General features: G+C 53.2%; 2 protein-coding genes across 5 annotated transcripts in view; both read left to right on the top strand.

Moving 5' to 3' along the window:
• Positions 1 to 7,219: 7,219 nt before the first annotated feature.
• On the top strand, positions 7,220 to 12,448 carry PGLYRP2 (peptidoglycan recognition protein 2). Of its 3 annotated transcripts, none has more exons than XM_018925079.3 (7): positions 7,220 to 7,592; positions 8,021 to 8,102; positions 9,127 to 9,219; positions 9,603 to 10,460; positions 10,938 to 11,148; positions 11,725 to 12,046; positions 12,125 to 12,448. In XM_018925079.3, exons 2-7 carry the CDS (start codon positions 8,081 to 8,083, stop codon positions 12,125 to 12,127), a joined length of 1,509 nt encoding a protein of 502 aa, XP_018780624.1. In that variant the 5' UTR covers positions 7,220 to 7,592; positions 8,021 to 8,080; the 3' UTR covers positions 12,128 to 12,448. The 3 variants fall into 3 exon arrangements, with proteins under 3 accessions (XP_018780624.1, XP_018780623.1, XP_018780622.1); XM_018925078.3 differs by lacking the exon at positions 7,220 to 7,592 and adding an exon at positions 8,277 to 8,913 and having other exon boundaries at positions 8,015 to 8,102; XM_018925077.3 differs by lacking the exon at positions 7,220 to 7,592 and having other exon boundaries at positions 8,015 to 8,102; positions 8,277 to 9,219.
• A 95-nt stretch (positions 12,449 to 12,543) lies between these two features.
• The window catches only part of LOC103824640 (hydroperoxide isomerase ALOXE3-like), a 20,055-nt gene continuing 9,285 nt past the window's right edge, over positions 12,544 to 23,313 (top strand). Inside the window, exons 1-5 of one of the 2 annotated variants that reach the window (XM_050983981.1) lie at positions 12,544 to 12,869; positions 13,736 to 14,139; positions 15,017 to 16,884; positions 21,760 to 21,848; positions 21,933 to 22,053. The gene's annotated coding sequence lies outside the window, so the exon portion shown is untranslated. Of the gene's footprint in view, positions 12,870 to 13,735; positions 14,140 to 15,016; positions 16,885 to 21,759; positions 21,849 to 21,918; positions 22,054 to 23,313 lie in introns of those variants that run through there. The other variant, XM_030229970.2, reaches the window with a different exon arrangement.

Below are 23,313 nucleotides of genomic sequence, written 5' to 3'. Positions count from 1 at the left end.
GAGACTGTCCTCTTGTTCTGTCAGTTGCTGCTTGGAGAAAGAGACCAACCCCCACCTGAGTACAACCACCTTTCAGGAAGCAGTACAGAGTGATAAGGTCACCTCTGAGTCTCCTTTTCTCCAGGCTAAACATCCCCAGCTCCCTCAGTTGTTTCTCATATGGCTTGTGTTCCAAACCCCTCACTAGCCTTGTTGCCCTCCTCTGGACACGCTGCCATAATGGGCAAAAAATCCTTCCTGACAAAGTTTAAGCCATGAACCACAATATTTCAATCTCTCAACAGCCCCCCAGAGCATCCCCCATGTTGTCAAAGGAAAAATCCTCTGCACCTGGCCAGCTTACACAAGGTTTATTCCTCAAACCTGTCTGGGGATGGACAAGGAATGGAGTATCCCATGATCATTTGTGTTTAGCAGGTGTGTCCTGGTTTAGGGCAAATTTGGGAGAGAATCCCCAAAAAGGGGCCCCTCCAGAAAGCAAACCCATACAGCCCCTCCCCCCAACCGGTTCGGAAAGAATTCCCCGGAGAGAAGTGGGAGGAACCTGTTTATTTAACAGGCACAACACCCCCCCCAGCACACAAAATGAACAATGCCAGATGACACCATTCTTTCACCACTCTGAAAAAGATGACAAATTCAGAAAGTCTCTCCTGGCGTTGTTGCTTTGTTATCAGTCTCTCTGGCACTGGGGGAGCTGCTGCAGCCTCAAGGTGCAAACTCTCGGTGTTTTCCAGGTCCCAGTCCACAGCAGGTTCAGGTAGATCCAAAAAGGAAAGGAGAAACAGTCCAGGAAGAAATTTGGACTGTTTAGCTAAACTAACTAATGAGAAGAAGCACAAAACAAGAGCAAGCAGAAGCAAAGCAGAAGCAAGAGCAAAGCGAAAAGCAGGGCAAAAAGCAAAAACAGCACTATGTACTGTCCCGTCTCTGTGTCCCACTAGCAGTGGGGGAGTGGCTGATAAGAGGCCCAAAACAAAACTTTCACTCTGCAGAGCCAGTCTTGAAGGCACAGAACATAATATCCAGCATAAATAACACACATGAATGGGGATACAAACATCCTAACATCACCCTAGGACAAGGTGGAAAACTTCTGTTAGCATGTTGGTGTTTGTTCTTTTCTGTTCTCTATTTTATATTATTTTATAGCAAAGAACTGTTATTCCCATTCCTACATTTTTGCTTGGGAGCCCCATAATTTTGGAATTTGATCCAAGGGGGTCATCGGGCCACTGCTGGGCCCCATGGAACCAATGGACCAGTGTGATTCTGAGAGGCCCCATGGATGCAAGGAGACCACTGTGCTACTACAGGTTCCCATGGAATCATGGAGTCCATTGTGACACTGCTGGGTGCTGTGGAACCAAGGACACCTTTGTGACACTGAGGGATCCCATGGAACCATGGGAACATGGAACAGGTCTTGGCCTGTTGGGGGCCACCTGACAGGTCCTGTTGACCTTGTCATGTTGAGGGTTGCTTCTCATCTGCCCCTGGAGCACTGGGGCTCTGTGCTTTCTTTCCTATGGAACAGAGCTGTCCTTCTCTTCCAGGGGCTTGAGGCCAAAATTGAGATTCTGGCTCCAAAATTTCTTCTATCAAAGGATTGCTCTGTCACTAAAGGTGTCAGGACAGATGGGTCTGGCTGACTTAGCGTCTTGGGGGCTATCTCTGATCTGCCACTGTCATGGTTTGAGCCTGGCGCAATGCCAGTGTCCCCATGAGATCACCTCCTTCCCTGGCACCCACTGTGAGATGTGATCAGAGACAGAGCAGAGCAGGCTCCAACTTGAGGTTTAAAGAAAAAAAACTTTATTAACCTAAAACTACAAAGGAAAACACTAAGGAAAACACACAAAACACATAGAACCCAAGATGAAAACCTTCCAAATTTCTTCCTCCTCCCCCCACCTAGATTTCCAATTCCATTACCACCAAACCCACCCTTTAGATAATCAGTTCTCAATTCCTCGAGAAGAGAGAAGTCCCTCTTGCACCACAGACTTCCCCAGGAAACAGTCAAAACTTCTCGTGTTTCTGTGTCACATGTGGCACCGCCCGGAGAACATTTTGCCATCGTGACTTCTTCCTTCCATGTCCAGTGCTCTCACCACTGCACATGGATCAGAGCTGCTTCTAGGGTTTTTCCCTTTAAGGATACTTTGTCCAGTTCCAAAAAGAGCACAGTCCCTCTCCTTTTGGGACACCTGTCCCCCCCAAATTTCACCCCCTGGGGCCGAGGGGTCTCTTGAACAGAGATCGTCTTCCTGTTCTTCGAAGCGGAGGGCACCACCACCACCCTCCTCACCCGTCGTCTCTGTTCACACACCTCCACATCACCGCACTCTCCTGGCTCTGAGCCATCGCCTCCCCCTAGAATGCAGTCTCTGTGTCACAGGAACACAAGGGGTCCTGCTGTGGCTATTCAAGAAAAGTCCAGCCAAAGGCCACTCCATCATCTCCTCCCACCTAGGATTCTTCTCAACATCCTCTCAATCTCATCAACCTCAGGAGGAATCAGCATTTGCAAGGTTTCCATCCTCCCCAGAAGGGTTAAAAGTCCCAGGCTCTGCCGGTTTGCTTCATGAACTCCCACACCTGGCTGCCCTGCTGGGCACCCCCCCCTTCTCCTTCACTCCGGCCGCGCTATCACAGGTGCCGGCTCTGTCTCTCTCCCTCTCTCCGGGGGGGGGGGGGAATGGGGGATTGGGGGATGGCTGCCCGAAGCCCTTGCAATGTCTTCCTCCACCCTTCGGCCCAGGCCTGGCCTACCTCCCTCCGGCCGCATGGCTCCCCTTCCCCCCGCCCCGCCCAGGTCAGGCCGGGCAGGGAGGGTTGAAGGTCTGCTCAGTCAAAAGCCGGACTCCATGAGGAAGTTCCCCCGGCAGATCACAGCTTTTAACCCCTGTGTTCTCAGAGGTGTATCCATGCCCTCAGTGGACAAACCAGGTGCCAATATTAAATCTGAACACCGATTGGCTTGCCCACACCATCACAAAAAACTTCATTTCCTTTCAAACCACGACAGCCACCAAAACACTGGGGCTCCATGCTTGTCTTCCTATGGAAAAGAACCATCCTTGTCCATGTGCCCTTGTCGAAATTGGGATTCTACCTCCCAAATTCTGTATATCCAAGGATTGCTCCTCAGCGAGAGCTTCCAGGACAGACATGTGTTGCTGGCCTTGACCTCCTGGGGGCCACTTCTCATCTGTCTTCAAAACACTGGGGCTCTGCCCTTTCCCTATTATGGAAGAGAACCATCATTCCCATCCAGGTGCCCATGGTCAAAGCTGGGATTCTGCTTCCAAATTTCTATATATCCAAGGATTGTTCCAGTCTATAGGAATGAGCCCTCTCTTTCTGACCTGTGAGCAATGCCATCGATTTTCCCAAACCAGGGAAACAGGAAGCCCTGGCAGCTTCACACACAGGAATGACACAGAACAGGGCAGGGCAAGCAGCTGCCAAAATTGTAACTTCTACTTGCAATGAAGAACTTTGGTTTCAAGTTCTACTATAGCCACTATTACAATCGAGTAAAAAAGAATAAAAATACTACTAATAATAATAACTGTAACATTAATAGCAACAATAGTGATAATAGAAATAATAATAATTAATAATGGTTATAAAAACCCTACCATACTTATACTAGATTTCCATGGCCAGGCTTTGGTAAGGGGGGAGTCTAGGAGCACCTTCTGTGAGAGGCTGCTGGAAGCAGCTGCTCCTCCATGTCCTGCAGAGTCAATTCCAGCCAGCTCCAGGATGGACCAGCTGCCGGCCAAGGCTGGGCCAGTTAGAAATGGTGGTAACACCTTTGGAAAAAGAGATTTAAGAAAAAGAAGACTGGTGATCATGTAGATGCAACTGTGACCAGGGTAAGAACATGTGAGAGGAACAATTCTGCACACCCCAGGGCAGGGTGGGGCAGGATGGGCAGGAGCTGCTCCAGGGGCTGGAGCAGATTGCCCTGAGATTCCCTGGGGCAGCCCCTGATGAGGCAGCTGGACCCCTGCAGCCCATGGAGGGCACGGAGAGCAGAGATGCACCTGCAGCGCCTGGAGGAGCCCATGCTGGAGCAGGGGGTGCCTGAGCAGAGGCTCTGACCGCATGAGAAACCTGTGCTAGAGCAGGGACCTGGCAGAGAGAGGAGCCCATGCTGGAGCAGGGTACTGGTAGGACTTGTGAGCCCATGGAAGAGTGAGCCATGTTGCAGCAGTTTGTGAAGAGCTGCTGTCCCTGAGATGAACTCACCTTGGAGAAGTTTCTCCAGGAGGGACCCCTGGCACAGCAGGGGAATGACTCCTCTCCATGAGCAGCAGGAGAAACAACAGGTGATGAACTGAGCAGAAACCCCCATTGCCTCTCTCCTCCACTGGGGGAGGAGGAGGTGCTGGGAAGGAGGGAGGGATAGACAGGAGGTGTTTTTAAAGCTTTATTTTACTTCTCACTATTCTGCTCTGATTTTGATAACAAAAAATTCAATTAATGTCTCTAATTTCAAACATGTTTTGCCCATGATGGTAATAAAAAAATATTTTAAAATCACAAAACATTTGGGGAGCTAGAAAGAAAGTTAGGCTTAGTAGGACCTGGGAAAATGTTAAAGTTAGGCACTGGGAAATGTTAGGCCTTGTATTTGCTAGATCATGTGAAACTGCACCTGTGTAGTCAGTATATGATAAATGATATAATTGTTAGATGTGATTAGATATAATTATTGTTTAAAGAATTATGAGAAACTATATAGTGGGGTTTGAGGGGGATTCACGAGAAAATCATGCTTGGATGAAATCAATGTATACAATAGAATAATGTAAGTTTAATAATTAATATGTAAGTTATATAACAATAGAATATAAAACACGTTCGGCTCAAAACCATGTCAGAGTCAGGTTTGGGTCTGTGTACTCCTGATGCCCAGAGCTCTTTAATAAAAGAACGTGTATATAATCATTCTGTGATTATTTGTTCCTGAACGCTAACAATGGTATCTGTTGAGTGATCTGCCCAGTCCTTAGCTCAACCCATGAAGCCTTTATTCTGTTTTTTCTCTCCTGTCCATCTCTGGAGGGGAGCAAGAGACTAGCTTTGGTGGGTGCCTGGCATCCAGCAGGGTCAACCGATTACACTTCCCTTCCTTCATTCTTTCTTTCTTTACAGAGGTCACTCTGAAGAGGTTGAGTGGGGCTTTGATGGAGGGAGTGAAGGCACTGGGGACTAGCAGGGACAGCAGGCACAGGGATGTGGGACAGGCATCAGAGGGGTCCGTGCAGCTGGCAGGGGGCAAGGCCTCTGCCCCTGGGCCAGCAGCAGCCCTGTGCCCTGCCCAAGGCACTCACGCCATGGGCTGGGCCCTAGAGGCAGGGGCAGAGCTCAGCCCCGGGGGCGGCGTTTGTGCCCCAAGCCCCGTCTAGCCCACGGGCTGCACTGGACAGTGTGACCTGCTGGGAACACTGAGAGCTCCACTGTAACAGTGCCCTTGGGATTTCACATGTCGCCATTGAGTCAGGGACAGGAACAAAGACTCCAGTCTTCAGACGGTGGAAAGAAGGTGTTTAATAGAAAATAGCGTGTCTTTTATAACCCAATTCATTAAGGTGAGACCTGATTGGTCTTAAAGTAAAAACCTCTCACACTATTGGTGAACTAAGAATAGCGCACTCTGGAGAATCATATCTATAAACAGCATGTGCAGAAAGCGAGATAATTGTTTTAATTCTTTTCTCTAAGCTTTCTCTGTGCTTTCTCACAGCTCACCAGGAAAATCCTGGGAGAGCTATGTCTTTCTTTATTCAGAGGATATGTGATTACCACATTCACAGGCACCAGAGCACATCCCAGTCCCTCTCCTCGTGATGTCCCAGGTGCCAAAGCATCCCAGCCCTGCTCCTTGTGATGTCACAGGCCCTATGAGTATCCTGAGTGTGGGAAGAGGTTTCACAGCCACTCCAAACTCCTCCTACATCAGTGGATTCACACTGTGGAGAGGCCATACTAGAGTCTTGTGTGTGGCGAGAGCTTCAGGCACAGCTCAGCCTTGACCCAACACCAACGGAGGCGCCACTAAGGGAAGCCCTGTGAGTGCCCCAAGTGCGGGAAGAGCTTCATGCACTGCTCCAGCTCCATCCCCCATGAGAGGATCCACACTGGATGATCCCCAGTGACCCCTGCTGGGCATATCCCTGATGATCTGTGGTCCTGGTGATCCATATTGACAAGACACCAGGCTGGGGGGCTCCACCTCTTCCAGGCTCCCCATGACCTTGATTTTCTTTTCATTTCTCTTTGTCCTTTCCAAACATCCAAAAATGGGGTAAAAATAAAGATCTTGAACTAAGACATGGTCAGTGCCGTGGGAGGAACTTGCAGAAGCTGTGTGGGCTGGAGGGAGTGCTCCTGGGCCAGACCTGGGAGTTGCTCAGGGCTTTGGGAAACCAGGGCCAAGCTGCCCTTGCTGCACTGGGAGACCCTGCTGGAGTTCTGGGGCAGCTGATAAAGAACCCACTGCCCTGGACCTATGCCTCTGTCCCCCTGTCCAGGTTCCTGGTGTCCCCTGTCCCGGATGCCCCTCTCCTTGCTGTCACTCCCGTGCCCCCCACCCCTTCCCGTGTCCCGTCCTGCTCCCATCTCAGTCCGGATCCCATTCCCGGTCTCATTCCCTGTTCCTGTCCCATATTCTCTGTCTGGCTACCGTTCCCATATTCTCAGTCTCGTATTCCCTCCCTTTCCTGTTCCCACTCTCGTGTTCCTGTTGGCATACTTCTATTTCCATATTCCCTCTCCAGCTCCACATTCCCATTCCCGGTCCCGTTCCCATATTCCAGCTCCCGCATTTCCAGTCCCTTATTCCCGTCCTCGATCCTGGTCCTTTCTTCCTACTCCTCATCCCATATCTCAGTCCAGTTGCCGTTTCCGCATTCCCACTCCCGTTCCCATACTCCGTTCCCGTTCCCACTTCCGTATTTCCAGCCCCATTCCCGGTCTCTGTCCTGTATTCGCGGTCCCGGTCCCGGTCCCCTCGCACCGGACACCGCCGCCATCGCTCCGGCCCGGCCCGGCCCGGCCCGCACCACCCCTCACGTGACCGGAGAAACCCCGCGCTACTCCCACTCACCAATCACAGCGCGCGATCCGCCTGATATTTCCATAGCTCCGCCCTCCATCTGGCCACGCCCCCCGCCAGCTGCAGCCGCCTCCAGGCGCTGTTTGCTGCCAGTTCACTCCCAGCGCTCCCAGTAAGGGCGGCATTAGCAGGCAGAGCGCTCCCGGTTCCTGCCCGGTGCTCCCACCATCGTTCCCAGTGCTCCCAGTAAAAGCGGCACTGGAAGGGAGAGCGGTCCCAATTCCTTCCCAGTGCTCTCAACATCGTTCCCAGTGCTCCCAGTGCCGGTGGGGCGGGGCCGTTTTGGAGACCCACAGGGGAGACCGCGGCTGCTTTTGGGTGTCGGCTCCAGCCCGGGCCGGGCTGGGAGCGGAGGAGAAGCGGCAGAGATAGGAAAAAGAGGAAGAGCAGCAGCAGCAGCAGAAAACCATGCTGTTCCCCTGCTCCGGCAGCATCGCTTCTCTCCCAGAGCCCGCAGGTGACCGGAGAGGGGGTGCTCGCCCCAAATCCATCGGGTGATCTCCAGGAGGGTTTTTTTTGAGGGTCAGGGGACGTTTGGATCTTGCAGGACTCCTAAGCTGAGCCGCAAATGCCACTTTGGGGGGGATCTGGAGCGATCCCAGGTAGCGATCGCATGGTACCTTTGGGGACAGGGGCAATATCGGTGTTAGGGATTCCCCGGAGAGAGCTGGGGTGAAACGCGGGAGCCCTGGAGTGGGGAGAGCACAAAGGGGCGATCCCGGAGCCTGGGGATGCCCGGTAGACGGAAGGGTTGGGGGAGGCTGGAGATGAGCCGAGTCCGGGCACCCGAGACTGAAAGGGGTGGTCACTTGTCCAACTGGACTTCCACAGAGGGACCATCAAACCATCAATGAGCTCACCCCTTGTTTTTCCCCCGCAAACCAGGATTTCCCATTCCCAAACCTTGGCCTGATAGAAGGGGAGACGACCACGAGGAAGAGGAAGATGTCCCGGGACACCCAGGCAGGTGAGGAGGAAGTCAGTGCCCCTTTCCCCCTCTCTCCTGCTCCATCTCCCAGCCTAGTACGGCCCCCGGCTGCAGGACAGCCCCGGTGCTGCTTGGGATGGATGGGGGAATCTCCTTCCCTTTCCCTCTGGCACTGAGGCAAATCCCATCCTCTCCTTGTCCTTCCTCCCCCAGACAGAGAATGGAGCTGAGGATGGAGACCAAGGCGGACAAATCCCCTCAGCAGAACCTCATGGCAGAGGCCATTTTGAGCACCTCCATGTCGCGGGAGGGAGAGGCCTCAGAGGGAGGAGAAGCCTCAGAGATGCTTTATGAGGAGAGGCTGCAAACCCAGCCCTGGGATCTGTGAGGAGGAAAGACCCACCCTGAGCCAGAAATTCAGCCGGAGATAGGGGGCACAGACATAGATGGGGACATGGAAGGACATGGACATGGGTGGGGTCACAAACTGGGACAGTGTCAGTGCCACCACAGTGCACTTTCATCTCAGCCATGGCAAAGCACTGCCTGATGCAGTTCCTGCCACCATGTCCCCACTGTCACCACTATGGTATCCCAGATGAATGTCACTACCCACTAGGGCGGGACAGGGAACTTGTTCAGCTGGTGACAAGTGGCTCAGAAGCAGGTGACAGCCACCAGGGTGTCCCAGAGCCACTACACTCAAGGGACCCCAACTGCCCCTGGGAACAGGCTGGGGACAGGACAAGGGTCAGTGTCACCTGGGGTTCACATGGCCTGGTGACAGCGTCCCCTGACACATCCTGGTGGCTTCATGCGCTGACATGTCATGGTGGCAGCGTCCCCACAGGTGTGGCGACATTGTCCTTGATGTGTCCCCTGGTGGCATTGTGCCCCCTCCTCTCCGTGTGTCCCCATCTCCCCCACCTCGTGTGTCCCTGTCCCTTTCCATGTCTCCCTGTCCCTTTCCCTGTGTCTCTGTCCCTCCCCCATGTGTCCCTGTGGGGTCAAAGTCCCCAAGGCCCCGGAGCTGTGTCCTGCAGGGTGTCCCACTGTTCCACAGGGTGTCCCCGTGCCTCTCAAGGTGTTGCCGTGTCCTGTAGGATGTTCCCGTGGCTGCTCCTGGCACTGAGCGTCTGCGCCCACCCTGGCACAGGTAAGAACATGCTGCGACATCCCACAACACCCCAGGACACCTTTTTTCCTCTGATTTTGGGTCCTTCTCCTCTCTTTTAAGTCTGTTCCCCCTTATTTTGGGTCCTTTCCTCCTCTTTTGAGTCCTTTCCCTCTCTTTTGGGTCCTTTCGCCCTGTTTTCGGTTCTTTTCCCTTATTTTGGGTCCTTTTCCCTTATTTTGGGTCCTTTCCCCCTGGTTTGGGTCTTTTCCCCTTATTTGGGGTCATTTCCCCCTGTTTTGGGTCCTTTCCCCCTATTTTGGGTGCGCTCCCCTTGCTTGTGGCACATTTTTTGGTGCCTCTCCCTCCTCCAACCCCCTCCCCACCCCTTAACCCCCTTCATCACCCACCCCCTGTCCCCCCAGGTGTGTCCCCAGCTGTCCTCCCACGCCACATGGACTCGGTGCTCGACATCCTGGATGCCCTCGAGTCCCCGGCCCGGGGCGGCTCCCCCGGCACCGCCGCGGCCTTGGGGAGGGGTCTGGGAGTCTGCAGCACCCCGGGGTGCCGGGCAGTGCTGGGCGAACCTCCCGGGACCCCCGAACGCCCCCCGGCTCTCACCCCGGGCCAGTGGCAGCTCCTGACCGAGCTCCTCCACCACGACCCAACAACACCGGAGCTGGGGGCGGTGCTGGTGCCCGACGGCTCCACAGTGGCCCTCTGTCCTCTCCTGGCCGGCATCGAGGCGGGGCTGAGATCTGGCGGGTTTGGGCGACCCCTCCCCACCCTCGACCCGCCCGTCGACCCCCTCTTGGTTGTCACCATCACTGAGGCTTTGGGGACATCCTTCCTGCTGGCACAGGGGCGTGACAACAACACCACCACGTTGGGACCTGGCGGCTGCTGGGACAACGTGAAGAATCCCCAAAATTACACTTTGAGGGGTCCCCCATCCCCTGTCCCTGACCCTGTGGCCATCGGGGCCATGGACGGGGTGGTCCTGGGGGTGCAGCTGGCCCAGGGACCCCTCCCAGTGGCCGAACTGCTTCGGGGCTACTACGGGACTGGGAATGGCTCAGAAGCAGGGAGACCCCCCAGCAGTTACCGGCGCCGGAAATTTGGGGCACTGGCAGGACAGGAACGTCTGAAGAAGGAGGTGGCGGCAACTTTGGAGCTGCTGAGGACTCTGTCACCCACCTCAGAGCTCCTGAGAGATGTGGGGACACAGGAGGTGGTAGCTGTGGCTCTTAGGGCGGCACGGGAGTTCAGCGAGCGCTACGTGGGTACGGGTGGGGTGGCATCTCATAAATGGGGTTGACACCTCCCAAACTGGGGTTGTCATCCCCTAAACAGGGATTGCCACCACACAAATGGGCATCATGATCTCCCAAATACGGATTGTCACTGCTCAAATGGGCATTGTCCCCCCAAATAGAGTTACCCCCTAAACAGGAGTGTCACCCCTCAAACAGGGATTGTCACCCCCTAAATGGGTGTTGTCACCTCCCAGACAAAGATTATCACCCCCTTTGTCTCCACACAGCCTCTGCCATGATCCCAAGCCCCTTGTCCCCAAATGGCCTCTGCCATGTCCCCAAGGAGGACCTTGTCCCCATGTGGACACCATCATGTCCCCAAGGGCCCATCAAGCCCCTTGTCCCAATGCAGACTACTGTGTCCCCATCAAGGCCCATGTCCCCTCATGTTCCCTCTGCCATGTCCCCGGAATCTCAGGGAACACAATCCTGTTGTCCCCTCAGAATGCCCAGCCATCATGCCACGCTGCCTCTGGGGTGCCCATCCCTACCGGGGCACCCCAGCCCCGCTGCAGCCCCCACTGGGCTCAGTGTTCCTACACCACACCCTGGAGCCTTCACGGCCCTGCCGGACCTTCAGCGCCTGCGCCCGTGCCATGAGGGACATGCAGCGCTTCCACCAGGACACCCGCGGCTGGGACGACATCGGCTACAGGTCACTGTCACCTCCCTGGGGTGATGGCTCTTGCCACAGGCCCTGGCAAGTGCCACCCCCTGTGGGAGTGGTCGTTGTACTTCTGTGGGGACTGTCACCTCCACTGGTTCCCACCACCCTCCATGGGGATGATCACTGTCTCCCCATGGTCCCTGTCTACCCCCATGGTCATTGTCATCCCCTGTTGTCCCCATCACTGTCCCATTACAGTCCATGTCGTTGTCCCCTCACAAACCTCACCACTGTCCTCTCATAGTCCCCGTCACTGTCCCCCCATGGCCCCCACCATTGTTCCCCTACAGTCCCCACCACTGTCTCCTCCCAGTCCCCATCCCTGTCTCCACACTGTCCTCATAACCCCCACAGTCCCCATCCCTGTCTCTTTCCAGTCCCCATCACTGTCCCCTCACAGTCCCCATCCCTGTTGACCCATAGTCCCCATTCCTGTTTCCCCTTCTGTCCCCATAAGCCCCCATAGCCCCCATCATTGTCCCCATCACTGTCTCTCCACTATCTCCATCCCTGTCCATTTGCAGTCCCCACCATTGTCCCCTCACTGCCATCATGTTCTCACAGCTTTGTGGTAGGCTCGGATGGCTACCTGTACGAGGGCCGGGGGTGGCACTGGGTGGGTGCCCACACCAAGGGCTACAACACGCAAGGCTTTGGTGTTGGCATCGTTGGGGACTTCACGGCCACCCTGCCGGACCCTGACACGCTGGCCCTGGTCCGGGATGAGTTCCTGCCCTGCGCCGTCCGCTTTGGCCATATCCGGCCAGACTTCATTCTGCGCGGCCACCGCCAGCTCCGCCACACCGACTGCCCCGGCAATGCCCTCTTCCAGGAGATCCAGAGCTGGCCTGGCTTCCAGGGGACACTGGTAGAACAGGGACTTGGGGTGAGTGGCCTGGTGGGGTTGGTGGGACGGAGTTTAGGGTCATCTTGTGACTGACCGTGGGTCTTGTCCACTCTGCAGTGAGGAGCGGCCCCGGCCAGGGACCTTGGGCTGGATGGAGGCAGGAGAGGTTGGACAGCAGTCCAGATGGAGACCAGCCCAGTCTGGATGGACACTAGTCCAGCAGATGTTGGTCTGATGGATCCCAGCTGGACATTGGTCCAGATGAACACCAGACACATGGATCCCAGCTGGACTCTGGTCTGCGGCCCCCCAGCCTGGACAGCCCCCAGTCGAGATGACCACCAGCCCAGCCACACCCTGGCCCACCCCACTGGTTCACCAGCCCATCCCAGTAGCCCCAACCTCAAAACCTCCCAAAATAAATCCAATTCCAGGACATCAGCTCCGGGTGTTCCCTGCAGAGCAAGGGGGAAACTGAGGCACGGGCTGGGGCATGGGAGGAGACTTTGGGAGCCACCCTGGAGACCCCAACCCCCCCCCCAAACGAGCACCCAGTCCGCAAACTGGCACCTGCAGCATCCCGGCCCCTCCTAGCTGTCATTTCGGGGGGGCTCTAGGAGTCACCATGACCCTGCAGTCTCTTCGAGAGGTGACCCGCGGTGTCCCCCGGGTGTCGCTGAGGCATCCCTAGCGGGAGCAGCTGCATCACCTCCCGAGGGAGCGGCTGAGAAGGAGGGGTGCCTGTAATTCCTGTCCGGTCACATGGGGAAGCCGCGACAGGAACGGGGACCGAGCGTGGGAGCTGCAGCGGACGTACCGCGGGGACGGGGCGGACATGGGGACAGTCCCCAAAGTCCCCAAGGTACCCTCGGGGGATGCTGCGGCCGGGACAGCGTGGGGGATCCGGGGTCGCGCGGCATCCTCGGGGGGATGCGGGGGCTGGAAGTGGGGACCCCCCCTTGCAGGATGTGGGCCGCTCCCCGCTTTGGGGCGCTGGTGACAAATTGGCTGGTGGTGAGGATCAAAAGCGCAGGTGCCACCTCGGGGATGTCACAGAGGGGCTCCTGCGGTGCCACCGGCCCCCCGCGCTGAGCGGGTGACAAAGGGGGGATCAGGGGGTCCCCAGGGGGCTGGGAGGGGCGCAGGGGAAGCGCGGCCGGGGCGGGAGGGAAAGGTCTCCGGTCCCGCCTGCGCCCGAGGCATAGGGATGGCGGGGCACCCATCACCCTGTCCCCGGCAGGGATGGGGGCTGCGAGGGGCTGGCGTGGGAACCCACTGGGTGGGGAACCCCTAGGTGGGCACCCCCTTGCTGGGCAGAAGAACACAAAAGTTTGGGTCCCCTGGATGGGCAGGGGTATCCCAGGGAGGGGGGACCCCAAAAACTGGGGACTCCTCAAGGTGGGGTTGCCAGGTTGGGGATGCCCACCCCACAAAGCCCAAGTTCAGCCCCTGGACTCCCCTGAGTGACTCTCCCCATCCCAACCCCACCCACGCCTGCTCAGGGATTCCCAAAATGCCTCCCCCCATCCCACTAACCCCTAATCCAGCCCATGAACCCCCAAAATTATTCCCCCCATCCCACCACCCACAATTCCTGCTCACAAAATTACTTCCCCCGTCCCACCACTCCCAAATTTATCCCCTGGGGCCCCCCAGAGTGACTCCCCACATGCCAGTGCCCCCACATCTACCCCATGGAACCCTCAAACTCTACTCTCCCCCCAACAGATGGAGGTGGAAGCCCGCCCGGCCACCCCCGAGCCCCCCGCCCTACTGAAGAACTACAAGTGGCGCACCGCGACTGCCCCCGGCAGTCAACCGGCGGCGACCCCGAAAGGGGCGGGAGGTCCCCGGGGAGCCGCTGCTGGGAGCGGATGCAGGGCTGGAAACGCTCCTACAGCCGCCCCGGCACTGACGGCGACAGGGCTGGTGACAGTGGTGACCCCAAGGCCAGCGCGTGCGGGTCCCTGTTCCAAAAGGCGTTTTTCGCCCCCTCCAAGGCGCCCAAGGGTACAGGGGACCCGAGGGGAACAGGAGAGGACAAGGCTACCCCTGCAGCAGTACCTGCATTCCGAGGACAGGAGGAGGCAACAGGGGAGTCAGGGCAGCTCTGGGGGTACAGGATGGGGCAGGTGAGGGGGGTACAGGGGTGGGAGAGTGGTGGTGAGGGGTGGGGGGAATTTTGAGGCGATGGGTGGGGCGTGATGACTATTGAGGTGATTATGATGGGTGGAGGGTGAATGGGGATGGTTTGAGTGTAACGGTTTGGGGGGGGGATGACTTTTGGGGTGATGATGATGATGGGTGGGGGGTGATGAATTTTGGGGTGTGGGGTGGGATGCTCAGTCTCCCCTATCCCCATGGTCTCTTCCCACCCCAACGTTTCTGTCCCAACATTCCCATGCCAGCGCTGTCACTGATGGTGGTACTGGGCCAGGCCCCACGGCACCAGCACCAGGACCCAGCCAAAATGGCTTGGTACCAGTGAGGCCACCCACAGGGCAGGCACAGAGCCACCCCAGCCTGGCCCCACACATGGCCTGTCACTGTCACACTGCCACACCCACTGGCATTGCCACCCCATGGCCCCCTGTCCCCTGGTGGCATGTCCATGAGCATCTGGGGACCTGCAGTGGCACCTCCAAGGCCACACATCCCTTGGTGTCACCATACTGATGGTGGCATCTCCATGGCCATGCATGCCCTGGTGTCACAACACCCTTGGTGGCACTTCCATGGGCACCTGTGCCTCTTCCTGGCACTCCTGGTGGCATGACCAGGTCACCTGTCCTCTGTCACTGCCACATCCCCCATGAGTGACAAGGGCACAGGGCGCACCCACAGCCTCTTCTGTCCCCTCCCATGACCAGGGCAAGCCATGGCCCTTGTCAAGCTGCTCTGTAAATGGCCCCCATTACAGGCAGCCAGTGAAGAAGGGCATGGAATTGTTACAGTGACACTTAAATGCAGTTTCTTTCTTTCTTTAACCCAAATAAATTAATATTGTAGGTGCTATACTTAGGAGAGGTGGAATATCTGTGTTCACCAGGCTGGAATGGCTTTATTCTGGAGTGAAAGCTGAATGCTGGATGCTGAAGTAATTTCAGAGCAGCACAGAACATGCTGAGTTGAAAGGGACTCTTCAGGATCATTGACTCCAACTCCTACCCTGCACAGAACACCACAACAATTCCACCATGGGCCTGAGAGCATTGTCCAAATGCTTCCTGTCCCAAAACATACTTGAGGCTCGTACCACTTCCTTAGGGACCTTGTTCCAGTGCTCAACCCCCCTCTAGGTGAAAAACTTTCTCCTGATATCCAACCTGTCCTCCCCTGACTCAGCTCCAGCCATTTCCTTGAGTCCTGTCCCTGCTCATGAGAGTGAAGAGCTTGGTGCTGGCGCCTGCACTGCCTCTTGGGAAGATGTTGAAGAGTGCAGTTAGGTCTCACCTGAGTCTCCTCTTCTCCAGCTGAACAAGCCAAGTGTCCTCAGCAGTTCCTCACAGAGCCCCTTGAGACCCTTCCCCATCCTTGTGACCTCCTCTGGACACTCTGCAATGGCTTTATATCTTTTTTATATTGTGTCGCTCAAGGTGAGGCCACCCCAGTGCAGAGCAGAGCGTGGCAATCCCGTCCCCAGCCCAGAGGCCAGGATGCTGGGCCTGCTGCCCCCAGGACACAGTGGCACTTTGGACTGCCAGGGCACTGTTGATTCATGTTCAGCTTGTCATTGGGCAGGACCCCCAGGTCCCTCCCTGCAGCTGCCCTGCAGCCCCTCTTTCCCCTTTCCATACGCCAAGCCAGGGGTGCCCATCCCAGGGGCAGAATCCTACCCCTCCCTTGTTAAAGTCCACCCTGTTGGTGATTGTCCATCTCTATATGGGACGTCTCTCTGCAGAGCCTCTCTGCCCTCCTGGCAGGTGACAGTTCGTCCCAGTTTGGTGTCATCTGTAAATTTACTGATTATCCCTTCAAGTCCTGTGTTCACGTCGTTAACAAAGACGTTGGAGAGCAGAGGCTGCCAATGGAGCCCTGCAGAACCCTCTGGTGACCACTGCCAGCGTGGTGTCACCCCAGTCACTGCCACCCTTGGTGCCTGACCCATGAGCCAGTTGCTCACCCATTCCACAATGTGTTCATCCAGGTGTGTGATGGACACTTTGTCTAGAAGCATTCTGGGAGACACAGTATCAAAAGCTTTGCTGAAATCCAGAAAGATTCCATCTAGTGGCTTTCCTGGATCAACCAAGTGGGTTCCCCTGTCATAGAAGGAAATCAGATTTCACAAGCAGGACTTTCCCCTCATGAAGCCATGCTGACTCTGACTGATGCTTGCATTGTCCTCCAGGTGTTTTTCAATACTTCCCAGAACAAACTTTTCTATTATTTTTTCAAGTATCAGAGTGAGACTGACAGGCCCGTAGTGTCTGGGATCCTCCTTGCCCTTGAAAATCAGGACAAAATTCTCCAGCTTCCAGTCAGCTGGGACTCCTCAAATCCCAGATCTGAACTCTGTGTTTGTTCTGATTTCTTCAGGGGAAGCAGCCTGCTCACATCTGCATGTATGAGCTTCTATTCTTCTCAGGCAAACCCACTTTGAGGGCAGTAACAGTTAAAAGAACAATTAAATATACTTTCTGATTACAGGCACAAAGTCATTGTGGATAAAACAATATCTTTAAAAGCTTTTTAAAGTGGGACTCACAGCACACAAGTGAACTGCCATGACCTTTTTTTGGAAAAAAAAGTCAATTGTGAATTTGTCATGGTTTACAGAAAGGAAACTGTAGAAGCCTTGCTTAAATGAGGGCTCATCTATGGCACAGTTTGAAGCACTCTCCTTTTCCTCTGAAGGAAATGTCTTTGTGGGCATGGTAAGTGGTACATTTAATGAAATTACCTAATTGTGTAGAATTAGCAATAATGTTCATGTGACAATTGATTTTATTTCCTTTCTATAATTCAGAAAATCAATAAATGTCAATTTGCTGCTACTCCCCACCCAATTCCCCTGTCATTCACTGCAAGCAGTGATAAGCATTCAGTAGGAAGGTGATGAGGTGATGTTTGACCTGGCAGTTGGAAGTGCAGTGATCTGTGATCCCAGTGCAGCTGGGTTGGCCCATCTATGTCGGATGAGGTTCTGTAGGGATCAGAGTTCCCTGGAACCCACCATATTCCTTCAACACTCATTTCACTTTACAGTAAGTGGTGCAGCTCCTATCCACACATCAAGACATTTTCTAACATCAGAGTCTGCTTGTCAGGGCTCCCTAACCTGTCTGTATTTAGCACAAATTCCCAGCTTCAAGGGAAGTTTAGGAATGTGTTCTTCCAAAAGGAATTGTCTTCAGTGGACGTCTTAGATTGAAAGATGTAGCTGGGGGTGTGTATTCTATTCCCATCTGTTACAGGAGGGGCAGTTGTCTTCTGTCAGTTGGGCAGTTTTCTTTATCTCTTCCACAACCAATCCTCCCTCCAGGAAATACCTTCTGTTAATGGGCCAGTGAATGTCATGGCATGACTGATAAAAATTTCATCATCCCATTGTGAGATGCTCTGCCTATAGGAAGGAGCCAAGCCTTCCTACCTGGATATAGTCTGAGATTTTGGAACACCAGATCAGTCTTTTCCCACTGGATTCCCAGAGGAGCAGCTTTCTTCTATGCTGGATTCCCAAGGAAGTCTAGGCCCATCTACACCACCAATGGATCTTCAGAGGAAAACTCCACCTTTCTACAGGACCTCTGCTTCAACAGAACCACACCTGTCACTGCAGCTGCACTGCAGCCACCATTTAATGGGACTGCCACCACCACCCTGACCCACAGGGTGTCAGGTCGTATTCTGACTCTGTCAGTGGGGTTTTTCGTTTGTACTTCTATTTGTGCATTTGTATTTTTAATTTTCCTAGTAAAGAAGTGTTTTTCCTATTCCATATCTTTGCCTGAAAGCCTCTTAATTTCAAAATTATCATAATTCAGAGGGAGGGAGTTTACATTTTCCATTTCAAGGGAGGCTCCTGCCTTCCTTAGCAGGCACCTGTCTTTTCAAACCAGGACAGTTGACATACTGTACTTGTTTTTCTTTGCAAAGCAAAGATAAGGAGCCTGTCACATTCTGCTGTTTAAATTAAATTGTCTGATTCAATTTAATGGATTTTGGTGGCTTGGAAACATTTTAGTGACATTTTGTGAGCATTTTATTTCTTGTGCGTTTTAGTTTTATGTTTGAGGAACTATCTCATGTGTTTTCCTGCAGAAAGCAGGCGTTCTTTATTTGGCTAGATGTGTGGGGTGTAACGTCACCAAGTCCACACTTTATAGATTATAGAAACTGCTTCTGTTTTTGTACTCTATTTTATATACATATTCATTGATTTTCCTGGAGTAAACATACACATTATAATAATTTTCCCCAAAATCATTATGATATTTTCTCTTCCCTTTATGCACACATTCTTCAGTTCTGGGGGTCTCTTTGGTGGTCTCTGATGGTTGACAACCCCAAAGTTATACCTGAACTGCTAAAAGTTGCCACAACTGGGCTGGTTGCTTTCCAGTTCTTTTTCCTACAGAATAAGTATTGTGCGGTTCCATAGACCAATGGGTTTTTTAAAATTAGCATTGTATTAACCTGATGCCTTTTCCAGGGCTACCTAAAAACAGAGGCCAGACAAAATTAAGGGAAGAAAGAGCAGTTGGATTTATTGAAGGGCCTTCAGGTACATTTCAGGCAGATGAAGACCCCCAAGGGGCTACAGCCAAAAATGGACAGCGGGTCACGGGTTTTCACACTTTTATAAGTTTGGTCCATTTGCATATTGGGGGTTAATCTTCCAATTATGGTTTCAGGTAATGAAGTGATTTACCCCAAGTTTGCTCCCCTCCCAACTCACTCTTGTTTACATCTCTCGGGGCCTGAGACGGTGGGGTGTCCTTGATTCCCCAGCCTAGAGAGGAATTATTGTGTCTAACCAAAATGGAAAAGCAGCAGCTCTAACACTCTGTGTGGAATTCAGAGTTACACACTAAAGAATTGCAGGTTCACAAATAAATGAAAAATATACAAGCTAAAATCCTAAGGCATCAAACCCACCAGGTGCTAATGGTTCTTTAACAGGTAACCAAACCATGACCTTCTGGGTGTTACTGGGAGAACCGGTGTGAAGTTCAAGGACTCCAATGGAAACTTTCTCCTCAGCCTGAACTTGCTGCTGCTCCAGCCCCAAACTGGCATCGGCTGTGATGTTTAACAGAGCAGGAGGTGCTGCCTGGGGGAGGCTGAGTGTCCCCTTGTCCCTGGCACAAATCCTAGGCATGGAGACTTGAACCTTGCAGCAAGTGCTGGGACTTTGCTCTCTCTGACAGGGTGGGAAAAAGAGATTTTGTTGTGAATCCTGGGACAACACAGACCTGTGGGCAAGCAGCTGAGTCTGTGGCCACTGTGACCGATCACGAGCCACCACAGCACTGGGCTGCCAGAATGAGAGCCTAAGACCCACCATACACAGTCTCACTACCAGCTGAGCTGAGCTCACCTGCCATGAACACAGGGGCTCTGGGTGCAGTCCTAAAGCTTTGTTGACAACAGCAAGGGAATTACCGGGGACACATCAGGGAGCTTGTGTTGAGTTGCTCCTGCAGGGATCTTTAATGTCCTGAAATCAGTGGGTTTGTTCCTTTTTGAAGGCTATCATGGAGGCACAGGAAAGAACTGTCCATCTGAATTGCTAAAGTTTTAAACATCCATCAGGCTGCTCCTGAGGAAATGTGGCTCCTCAGGGATCTCAGGCTGCAGTCCCAGGGCTGCTCTTGGGACAGTGGAAGTCACCACTTCAGCACCACTGGCACAGCCTTGGCTGGGCAATTTGTCCTTCCTTGGGAAATTTCTGGGGATTTAGATGACTCTGGTGACCTGCTTCAGGGCTAAGCCAGCTGAAAATTAAAGCTGAGAACTTCCTGTTAGTTTTGAGCCTCATGAAATGGACTGCAGGCACTTCAGTCTATCAGTGTGGGACTGACAGTGCTGAATTAGAGCAGCCTAAACTGGACTGGGACTGGGGGCTTCAGGCAGAGGGCAGGAATTGGTCTGGGATTAGCTGAGTGGGATAAATATGGCCTATGGGTGTGCTGTGGAGATGAAGATTTTTACATCTTCAGATGGTAAATGCAACTCAATGTCTAAAAAAGCGTCTAAACATCCAGATACCAAAAGCCTTTTAGACAAAGTAAGGAACACACAGCCTGGAAATACCTGCTGTCTTCAGCACTCTGAACTTTTGCCGTGCTGAACTTTCTCATTTAAAGCTGCAGCCATTGAAGATGGCAAGCAAGATTTTCTGGCAGTGGCTGATGCTGAATGGTGTAGGAGACTGGAGAAAGGGTTAAGTGGGTCAAAACTACTAAAGTGTTTGTTTGGGATGGGCAGAGCAAGTTCTTCGAAGGTGGGAAGATCTCCGCTCCACACCCACTCACCTCAGCCCCTGCTCCACTCCAAAGTGGCTGCACAGCCCTCGGTACAGACACTGAAGTCCTCCCTGTGGGGACAGACCAGAGCAGAGCAAAGGTGGCATCTTTTTCCTATCTGAAAGAAGTGGAGGTAATTTGTGACACATCTGGATGAATTCTGAAGTCATAACACAGGGGTGGGTGAGAGTGGAGGTCATTTGTGACACATCTGGATGAATTCTGAAGTCATAACACAGGGGTGGGTTATTAATCACCCTGGAGAAACCTTTCCTGGAAACAAAGGAAAACTAGGAAAAGCCCAATCAATAAACACTGGTCAAGAAAATTCAGGGAGGGCCATGTGGGGGCTTGAACCTGGGGGGATTCCATCAGGGTTGAGGGGCCACTGCAGGCACCTCTTCATCACCTCCAGGCCTGGAGAACCTTGGTGCCTGTACTCCCCATCCCCCCCCCAGGGGGTCTGAGGGTCTTGGGGTGTTCTTGTGCCCCATCTCTGTGCTCCAGGTGGTCTTGGGTTGTCTCCAGGTTGGGAACGGCCAAAGCAGCTACAGGATTTGGAGGTTAGGCTCTGCAGGAAGTTTTGTGTCCCTACTTTGGTGCCATGTCCAGGATCTCAGGTCATTAGCAGACATGATTTCCCAGAGTTGGTTGTGGGAAAAGCTGGGTTTAGGTGGGAAAAGATGGGTTTAGGTGTTTCCTTGGGACAGTAGGTGAAACATTGGGAATTTAGGTGCTGACAGGGGTTCTGTATCTTCCACAGACATTCCCCTTTGCTCTGGCCTTGAATCTGAAAGAGCTGGAGTCAGTTTGGGGTGAGCCAAAGACTCAAGAGAGATTGAAAAGATGTGGAGGGAGCCAGGGTGTGACCCTGGGAGCACTGGGACAGTTTGGGAGTGACACAGGGATGGCACTGGAAGCACTGGGGTGAGACAGGGATGGTCTGCAGAGAGCAACACTGAGTCCACCAGGAGTGAACTGAGAGTCAGCTGGGAGCACTGGTTGGAACTGGGGGCAGGAAGGGGAACCAGGGAATCCTACAGGGAGCTCTGAAGAGAAGTGGGAGCACTGAGGTGAGGCACTGGAAGCACCAGGAGGAGGCACTGGAAGCAGGGGACACCCCATCATGTGTCCCAGTTGCTCGAGTCCAGCTCCCCCATGTAGTGTAAAGACTTGCAAAAAGCTGGTGGCTGCTACTTTCTTGCCTGCTGAATTCACGTCACAGTCTTAAGCAAGAATCTTAAGGACAGCTCTTCTTGCTGCTATCAATTTTCCTTTCAGCCCTCTGTGGAAACAACTATGCTTTCATCTAGGCTCTAAGATCCAGACAACACAATGGTAGTTGCAGTGGAGAAGGACCCAGTGCACCGGTGAGTTTGATGTGACTTACCTGCGGCAAGCAGATGGTGCAGCCCAGCACTTGTTTTGACTTACAGAGCTTTTTTCTGTAACAGCATCTGCTGACAGCTGGCAACGGAGCCGTGAGAGTGGAAAATGTGATGGCATAGCTATCTGAGAAAGAAAGTACAGAGATGCAGTGTGTTGTGCACTGTTTCAGGGCTGCTTGGAGAAGGGGTATGTAAAGAACACCTTCTGTTTTGACATGTGCTTCTAGGTGATCTATGGACTTGATTATCATAGACTCTGCAACACTGAGAGTGTAAAAAAGAGCTAATCTCCACATTTTGTGATAAAGTCTAACAGCTTCATGTTACTTTTCAAGCAACAAGAGCATTTTCAGCAGATTCAAATTGAGAATGAGCTGTTGCTGGACTTTTGCAATTCTGTTCACTGTGCAAACAAGCCCAGTGCTCTGCCACATCATTCTTCACCTTATGTGATCCGGACAGGACTGAAGCCCAGTGATGGCATTCAGCTTTGCCACTTCTCCCTTTGTGTACTGCAGGCACCTACAGTGTGCTACACAGGGTTTCTCCTCAGCTTTAGGTACACTCATATCCTTTTTGTTTTGCCAAGTCCAAACTGTCCATGGAGCTTTCATTCAGTGAAATGTGCTGGCAGAGAAGGAATTGCTGGATTAGTTGTTCTATGTCCAAGACATTTGACACAGCACCATAATCTGAGCAACGAGAAGGGGACAGGAAGAACATGGCTTTGTCCCAGCACATTTTTCTGTGTCTCTCATGTCTCTCTGAAGCTTTAGTCCTTGTGAGGCTGTAATGCGTGCGGTAGTACTTCAAGCTAAGAAGGACCGTGCAGAGAGCACGGAGATCGGACAGCACTTTGCACATTGTAAAAGAAAGAGGATTGCCCCTTGAATGAGGTGCAAATACAGGTTTCCCTAAGTTTCAGGGGTAAGCTCCAGGCAAGCTCATTGTCCTGGTACAATTCTCTGCACAAGATGTAGCCGAGAAGCTTTCTATTTGTATTCAGAGAATGAGAGAGGCTGAATGTGGTGGTACATAAAGTGCATGGCCCAGGTCAGTTTTGGCAGAAGCAATGCTTAGGAGTGCTTTCCTGCTGGCAGAGTGTTCCATGCAAGAATAGATGAGGACTTGCCTTGGTGAGAATGAAAGCAAGACAGGTTCCAAAAGGTGAACAACGAGGCTGCAGAGCACCGGGATGGTGTGCGCAGCGTACTGGCTGCCAGAGCAGCACGTCTGCCAAATTCACATTAGCAGTTGTCAAGTCGGAAGTTCAACAAGAGCAGCTTGTGCTGCTATGTCTTCCTCTTCCAGCCCTATGAGAAAACTACTGCCCTTATCTTTAGGTCATGAGATCCACAGATAATGACAGTAGACACAGCAAAGAATGGACATACAGAGTGCACCTGTGAGTTTGATGTGGCTTACGTGAGGCTAGGGGAAGGGGCAG

Source organism: Serinus canaria, chromosome 25 (assembly GCF_022539315.1).
Source record: "Serinus canaria isolate serCan28SL12 chromosome 25, serCan2020, whole genome shotgun sequence".
Classification (NCBI taxonomy): Eukaryota; Metazoa; Chordata; class Aves; order Passeriformes; family Fringillidae; genus Serinus; species Serinus canaria.
Note: the sequence above shows the minus strand (reverse complement) of the source record. Positions and strands in the feature narration are given on the sequence as shown.

Coding starts and splice junctions, on each gene's coding strand:
- PGLYRP2 (XM_018925077.3), top strand. CDS start 8,595: ATGGCAAAGCACTGCCTGATGCAGTTCCTGCCACCATGTCCCCACTGT. Junction 9,220..9,602: donor CTGCGCCCACCCTGGCACAG/GTAAGAACATGC, acceptor CTGTCCCCCCAG/GTGTGTCCCCAGCTGTCCTC. Junction 10,461..10,937: donor GTTCAGCGAGCGCTACGTGG/GTACGGGTGGGG, acceptor TTGTCCCCTCAG/AATGCCCAGCCATCATGCCA.